The sequence below is a fragment of the Neltuma alba genome, unplaced genomic scaffold, assembly GCF_004799145.2.
Source record: "Neltuma alba isolate B1F8T4 unplaced genomic scaffold, ASM479914v2 tig00012607_pilon, whole genome shotgun sequence".
Taxonomy (NCBI): Eukaryota; Viridiplantae; Streptophyta; class Magnoliopsida; order Fabales; family Fabaceae; genus Neltuma; species Neltuma alba.
Window position 1 is genome coordinate 47812 of NW_021637052.1, and position 8282 is coordinate 56093.

The window sequence follows — 8282 nt, forward strand, 5'->3', positions numbered from 1 at the left end:
AATACCCTTCTATGTAAAAAATATATGATGCTTAAAATTAAAATCAAATTAAATACCACAGTGAAAAATCATATTAACACTAGCATCATCAAATAATTTAAAATCAAAAATATTATTTTTTAAGGTAAATAAATAAAAAATGGATAATATTTTAAAATTAGGTATGATAAAAAGAAATAAATGAATTTGAATTTACATTCTTCAACATTATTAGTAAATGCTAAAAATATAATATAGAAATAAAAGATGGAGGACATGGAAAGAAAATGAGTTTTCATATATGGGGAGAAAAGTTGGAGGAAAAGTTAGGCGGTGTTTGAATAGAATCAAATTTATAGTTTTAAAAGTGTTTTTACGGTGTACAAAATAAATATATAGAGAAGTTTATCTCATTTTGCGAAAAAATACTTCTAAGAAGTATTTTTTGGATGCTTCCAAACATTTTTTTAGACTAGTCCCATACTTAATTTTTTCTCCTAGTTTTCTGCATATCTAAATAGGAAAAAATTTGCTTCGCTCTCGATTTTCTTTCCTAGCGTATTTCCTCCCTTGTTTTCTCTCTCCATCGAAATGAGGGCTGACAAAGGAAACATAATAGTTAAACTTAAACTAAAATTTGACTTGGACTCACAAGGGACCCAATCAATGACGCCTAGCATCCTCCAACCCTCAATCACGGTTTCTTCAAGTCACCGGGTAATGACGTATGATTTTATAAATTTCACGCACATGGTACGAACTAGGAAGCAACTGTTGGAATCCCAAAGTATATGCAATTGAAGTTATGTCATTTTGAGCCCATGATAAAAACACTCCATAAGCCCAGACATAACTCTTGCACATCTAATTTTTGCTGTCGTTTATGCTAGAGAGGGAGATTGTCCGAGTAACATGTGGATGCTGACAAGACTCTGAGAAAACTCACTTTCAGCAACTCAAACCATTTCCATGGTATAGGCCATGGAGCCAATTCCCATCAAATTTGATGAAATTTGTTTCCAAATGGAGATAAGTTTCCTAGTACCAAATACTTCATGATTTCACTTCCACTTCCAATTCTAAACATTCCTCATCTCCAGTGGTTCTCAAACATAATGCTCACCCCATTACGATTATCAGTCATTCAAGATATAAATTAAAGCAGTAATTAAGTTTTGAAAAACCATAATTTCTCTAACTCATTAAATTGTGCTTTATTTATGTTTAAGTCTCAGCATGAGTAAATGATAGTATTCACATTAAGGACCCCAGTTGTGAATTTATAGTTTACAAACACCATTGATTAGTTTACCACTTTACAAAACACATTGGTATTTCTCCTACTTTGTCTCTTACCACATCTCAGGCTACAACTTCTATAAACAATATAGTTTTCAATATCTTTAATTCCTTCCAAAGATGGCTTCTGTGCTGACCAATTTAATACCCCTTACCCACAATTCAGCCATTTCAACTCCGCCACCACACACAAAATGGAACTCTTTGTTTTTTGTAGTGACTACATGGAACAATCCTGGCTCATCAACATCATACTTCCTCCTGCGATTCCATCTGAATTTATCACTTGCACCAATCTCAGCAGCTTTACATACCACATTTCTTCCACTTGATTTTCCCCATCGTAGTGTTCCACCACTCTCCACCATTCTCAATTCTTTAGTGTGTGGTGACCCTTTCCCACACCTCGTGTGCTTCTTCACAAGAGCCCCACATAGAACTCGTTTTCGAGCTAGCTCGTCCAATATCACACGCTCTGCATAATTTCCTACCCTATTTTTTCTGGCAAGTGAAAGAGCTGTCTCGTGTCTCTCATTCTCAATATCACATTTTGCACCACAAGAGATTAAAAGCTTACACATTTCATCACTTTGGCTTTCTCTTGCTGCTAACATTAATGGGGTGTATCCATCATTGTTGAAAGTGTTGACATCAAATCCTTTTTTGATTAATTTATGAACCAGATTTGTGTCCCCATGGCGAGCAGCATGATGCAAAGGATTCAATGCAAGATTGGAGACATCATTAAACCCCTTTTCAAGTGCAAATTCAAGCATTATTTTCTCAAAAGCTTTCCCAGATTTGTTTTGATTTATAAGGTCAAGGGCTGTCAAATTGTGCTTGTTTCTTAGCTTTAGGACATCAGCTCCAACTTTAAGAAGCAACCTGAAAGCCTCTGCTTTACCTTCTGCTACAGCTATCATGGCAGCTGAGAATCCATTTTCATCTTGCTCATCTATATTTATATTCCTCTGTCCAATAAGCTCCTTCAAAGCCTCAACATCATCAGAACGAGTTGCAAAAATTAAAGCCGAAAACACAGACGCATTGCTCGATTTAACTACCTTTCCGCCTCGAATCAAGTCCAAGATTGCTTTCTGGAAGATGGTCATCCACTTAACAGACCTTGCAATTGACATCACAGACTGGCCAGATGAATTTAGAAGACCCAAATCAGCTCCTGCTGATACCAACACTTTAAGACAATCCTCATGCTTATGCCTTGTAGAGATCATCAATGCACTATCTCCATATTGTGTTTGTGAGTCGAAGTTACAACCAGCATCAAGTAGGAATCGAAGGATGTTGCACGATCCAAGCCGTGCAGCCAAGTGAATAGCGTATAACTTTTTGTGCACTGGCAATTCTGTGTTTGCACCAGAATTTAGGATCACATTCACAGCCTTTTCATTCTCACAAAGAATGGCATGGTGGAGAAGGGACCTTCCAAAGTGTAAAATGTTGGGTGAGAGGTGATGAAGCAGCATGCTTAATATAGCTCCCCTTGCTTCAAAGTACTCCACAGCACACCAAGTTATAGGGTATGCTTCGGCTAATCCGGCACCAACACGAAATTCTTCTCCGGTATCAGTTTCCCATGCCCAAGCCCCTAGTTTGGCCTCAATATCTGTCCTTATTCCTACCTGATCATGATTTAGCAATCCACAAAACAATTTGACTTAATGCATTAATTAAATGACACATCACATAAAGTTGTTCTCTTTTTTGTTTTGAGTACGAGTAGTGGTTAGTACCGTGGTTTAGACCTACGGCCTTTAATCTTTACAAAAATATAAGACAGTTTTGCTTCAAATTGAGATTTGATCTCATGCATGCGAAGATTACCTGCAAGAGCAATCTCACAACATCAATTTGCCTGCTAACAACGGCAGCGAACAGTGCATTGCAATGAACATTAGCGTGCAGAAATGGTTTTGAAGATTGAAGCAATGTCCTGTCAATGGCATTGGCATCTACCCCATGCTGCCAACGTTTGGGAACGATTTCAGGAGAAAAAAAATTAATATTTGATATTTAAAGACCCTTTACATACATTAGTTACATAAAGAGCAGTATTTTATTTTTTTCACTATCTAATTCATATTTCATGCTCTCTTCGGTAGGAGCTAATTGGAGGGTTTGTGTTGGTATTCTGATACTTCTTCAAACCATGGTTTTGAAGAGAAAACTATCCAAACACCATATTTTTCTTAAAGTCACTTTTGAATTTGAAACCATGGTTTGAATAAGTGAATTTTTTTTTTGCTTTTGAAGGTATAAAACCATAGTTTGGGATATAAATATCAATTACTACCTTTGATCTTTGATATAAGAGCTAGATAACTAATTAGTCAATGTTAAGAAAATTAGTTAAATTATTTATTTATACTAAATAGGCGTTACATTCTGTAAAATATGTATTAATAATATGTATTGGAACTGCTATTTGATGGAACCTTTAACATGTGTAAATTAACATTAGGGTTACTTTGAAAAAAATAGATAAATATGTGAGATAAGGTAGACTGGTGTCTTATATTCAAAATCAAATTGAATACCTAATTAACTCTTATACTAAGAACTGAAGGTAATATTAATTAATTATATTTTTTCATATATCATTTATTATTTACAAATTTATTATTTCAAACAAAAATATAAATTAAAATCTATCTTTTATCTAATTATCATATTAACTCATCAACCCAAAAAAAAATCTGATAACAACCATCCGAACATTCTTATTTTATCAAAATCATTTTTTTCACAAAATCCATTCTTTTAAAATGTATTCTCAAAATCCATTATTCAAAAGTCCATTCACAAATTTATTTTTCAAATTATGGTTTGGTTTAATCTAAACAGCTTTATTGGTCACAAATGTAAGACTTCAATCCATTTGATTTTTTAAATCTATAATTTTTTCGAAACTATTCTTCCTGAATGCGCATATTAAAAGGAGTTTTTATCAATGGGGATGGATTCACTGTAAATGGTTAAAATGGCTGTTATAGAGAAACCAAAACACATTTTTATACAAGTAGTTAACTAATTTTTATGATGGTTGTAAATTAGCTATCAAGCTTCTATATTTTAGTTTTTATATTTAAGACTACTTATGACTAGAGAAGGGGTATTTCCAATCTCATATTCGCCTTTTCAATTCTCATCTATGATGTGTTTTTATCACTAGTTGAGTTTACCTTGAGGAGAACACGGACAAGATGCGTGAATCCTCGGCAAGAGGCAGAGACAAGGGCATGAACAGCAACATGAGGACGTATCATGTTGGATTCCATGAGCAGCTCAGCAGCTATGGGCCAATCCAAGAGGCTTGCTTCCATGAGAGCTTCCTCACATGCCGCCTGAGACGCTCCGGCGTTAATAAGTATTTCCACAACTTCACGGTGGCCTTCCCTCACCGCCGCCGTTATGGCGTAGCCCCGGAACAATCTCTCATTCACATCACCTCCAACATTCTATCCCATTTTTTAAGACATCATAATACTCTTAATAGAGTTTAACAGAAAAAAGTATGCATCAAATAAAATGCTCAGATTTAAATAGCTTCATCAATCAGCCTCCCCCGTAGATAATAATTAATTTATTGCACAAAATCAAATATATAAATGTTGATCACAAAATTCAACAGTAAAGAATAATTGAGATTCAGATCCTTATTTCAATTCAAAATTTAAAAATAAAATGCCATAGTTTCTTTTTGCCTTTATTTGTTTTAGTATTTCAGAAGCATTGATGAGCCTTACCAGGAGCTTCCTAAGTAGGATCAAATTCCCTGTATGAGCAGCAAGAAACAGAGCAGTGACCTCCGTCTTGAACTCCTCGTATCCGAATCGAACTTCATGAGGCGACTGGTCGTGCAGCACGATCTCCGTCGTTCTGCACTTAAGGTTCACCGTTCCGATGAAGTTGACGTCGACGAAAGGATTGGCGATGCATTCCAAAGCACCGTTGGTGTCGCCATTATGAGCGGCGTCGATGAGCCGTTGCGAAACCTCTGTTTCGTAATTGATCGGAAACACCTGCCTTCTAATCCCTGAGCCTGGGCTTACCAGCATCATCATTTTCAGCCTCGCTCTTCACTGTGAAACCTTTCGTCATAAACGAAGCAAGGAGACGAAGATTTATAGAGAAGAAGAGAGAAAGGGAAATGAGGGAAAAAAAAAAAAAACATTTGAATTTGGTTGGGAATTTTTTGACTTGGCAGAGACAGTTGAGAGCGTTTGGGTGTTGGGACTGCCGGTAAGTGTATTGGGTAAGCAAACAAAGGAAACCAGGATCATGAACAACTAATTAACTATTCAAATTATTACAAAGTACTCCTCCTGTCCTTAATATAGGACTTAATTATTGAGTTGGTTTTGATTATAAATATAATACTCATTTCTCATATTTATCAATTTTCTCTAAATTACTCATATAGATACTCTTTTAGCCATAATCAAGGAAAAGAGGAAGAAGGAGTATTAAGAAAGATGATTATAATATTTTAGAAAAAACGTTTCACATTTCTTATACTCAACTAACTTATCTAACTTTTTTAATTTAATCAAATTAGTTAAATGGGTCTTATATTAGGACCGGAGGAGTATGATAATTAATTGACTAATTTGAATAGATTAAAAAATTAATTAAGTTAGTTATTTGTAATAAATAAATATTATTTTGAGGAAAAAAAAGACGTGGTTATATCAACCAATAACTAGTTGAAATGATAAATAGTCTTATGCCCGTAACGAAGAGAACATAAGTTCAAATATCGAGAAGCGCATTTGTTAGTAGAGCTATAATTTTAACACTCCCGACGTCATAAAGATTGGTTTCAAATTATTTGAGAATACTCTCAGTTATCTCAAAAGAATATCAAGTGTTTTTTACTAATAAATTTCAAATAAGGGCTTTTTTGCCAATTGTTCCTTGCATCTCCTTTTTTTTTTTCCTTTTGACCAGTCCTTGTCAATTAATTTTTTAAAATTAACAATCAGTTAAAATTAATTAAATGTTAAAAAACATTTTACAACTTTATAAAATTACCTGAGGACTGAAATAGCTCGCTGGACTTCATAAAAAGGCGTGGTTCTCAATGGACAGAGCCTTATAAATAAAACTGAAAAGAGTACTAGGGAGGGGATTTGCTCCTTCATTGTCTTTGGGAAAAACTAGGAAAGAAAAGGCATTTAATATATATTTGTTATCATAATATTATTTTTTTTCTTAACTAATTTGAAAATAGTAAATGACTAGATAAAATATGTGTTCCGTTAAGTTTCAGTCAAAGGTGCTAATTTCAAAATCACTCTTTTATGAAAATCAGCACATCAAACATAATACTGATTACTAGGTAAGGAGAAATTTTTCTATTTATAAGTCAGATGATTAAATTTTTATGTAAACATATAATTTTATTTTTTATTTCTTATAATATAAATTTTGTGTATTCAAATAGCGTGGGTATAAAAAATGAGTAAAGCTGAAATATTGTTAAATTTAAAAACAGAGTTAATAATATTTGATTTTTTTTTGTTCTGATAAAACTTATTGAAAATGGCTTATAGATTGAATGAAGGGAGGAAATAGTTTCATGGTGTGGTTTCTAGAGCTATTAACATGAAAACCTAGTCATATGTTGTTTAGCATGAAAGACAACTTTGTTTTGGTCAATCACAATATAATCCTCATTAAGGGATTTTACAAGGAGATTATAAAATAACCAAACTTTTATATGGATAATAACTGGGAAGAGAAAAGAATAGTAGAATAAAATACATACAAGAAAGTGACACGTTGGGAATGGACAGGGCATAAATAAAAAAAGGCTTGTCACTTGGACTGAATGTTTTATGGTGCACTAAATGGCCGGATTTGGCCTGCTTTTTATTAAGTGGATACATAAATAATAAATGGAAGTTCAATATTAAAACATCAAAAACCAAGAGGATCTTATAGTTTTTTAAATACTGTCGCGAAATATATCCATGAGAATAAGATGTTTAAATACTCCAGAAGTATCTATGAATGAGCACCTAATACTATAAGTTTTTATGGGTTTTATACGCCATGGAGATTTTATTTGGTAACAATTCTGCCATGGATTGTTATTCATGATTAAGTTTGACTGTTAAAGGCACTAGTCAAACATAATCATTTAATGGTCAAAGTTAATTTAGATAACCGTTATCTGCCATTGTGTGTGTTGGTGCAGCGGTCTGGGAGGCAAAAATAACTTTTTTTTTTGGTACAAAGGCAAAAATAACTTATAAGTGAGAAAACTCAGTTTGCACATTGAAGGGGGTGTTTGGTTAAACTTTTAGCCCATTCTCTTTTTGGGCCGAAAGCCAGAGTAAGCAGGGTGAAAAGCAGAAGTTGGTGAAGAGGTGCTTATGGCTTATGTATTTGTGCGTTTGGTCTAATGTTACGTCCTGAGAGCATTCATTGTAAATTGAATACCAAATTTGCCCTTCTTCTCTTCTCCCTCATACGTTGGTTTTTTCATTTTCAAAATTTTTAATAATACAATGTTCTAAAAAAAATTATCATATTATAAATAACTTTATGTTCTATTAAATGAAAATAATTTTTAACATAGTTTTTTTATAAGATTTTTAATTTTAAATATTATTTTTAATTTTATATTTACATAAATTGTGTAGGGTATATCTAATTATGTAATATTATTTAATTCAAAAATTTTCACGTTATTATTATTTCTTTTCTAAATATATTTGATTCATTAAATTTAACTTCTTCCTATTAAAATAATTTAAAATTATTATACTTTGTAAATTCATATTTTTTTTTAATAATTTTTCGTTAGTTAATAAAAGTTATACCCATTTTAGTCATTTTACAAACTAAACTTACTTATTCAATCATAATCCAAATAACTTTTACTTTTAAAAACTAATTTTTATAAAAGTCAATCAAAACATAAATCATATTACCTAATTTAACTTTTATCCAATCTAACTTTTTTAAAAGTTAAA

At 32.7% G+C, this 8282-nt stretch overlaps 1 protein-coding gene across 1 annotated transcript; it reads right to left on the minus strand.

Moving 5' to 3' along the window:
* Positions 1-1265: 1265 nt before the first annotated feature.
* Positions 1266-5363, minus strand: LOC114729165 (ankyrin-3-like). The gene is made up of 4 exons (XM_028916139.1): positions 5046-5363; positions 4482-4757; positions 3124-3261; positions 1266-2921 (listed from the first exon to the last, which is right to left on the minus strand). The coding sequence occupies exons 1-4, from the start codon at positions 5361-5363 to the stop codon at positions 1383-1385; spliced, it is 2271 nt and encodes a 756-aa protein (XP_028771972.1). The 3' UTR covers positions 1266-1382.
* Between the last annotated feature and the right edge of the window lie 2919 nt (positions 5364-8282).

Coding starts and splice junctions, on each gene's coding strand:
- LOC114729165 (XM_028916139.1), bottom strand. CDS start 5,363: ATGATGATGCTGGTAAGCCCAGGCTCAGGGATTAGAAGGCAGGTGTTT. Junction 4,758..5,045: donor TCCTACTTAGGAAGCTCCTG/GTAAGGCTCATC, acceptor AAAATGGGATAG/AATGTTGGAGGTGATGTGAA. Junction 2,922..3,123: donor TTGTGAGATTGCTCTTGCAG/GTAATCTTCGCA, acceptor AATCATGATCAG/GTAGGAATAAGGACAGATAT.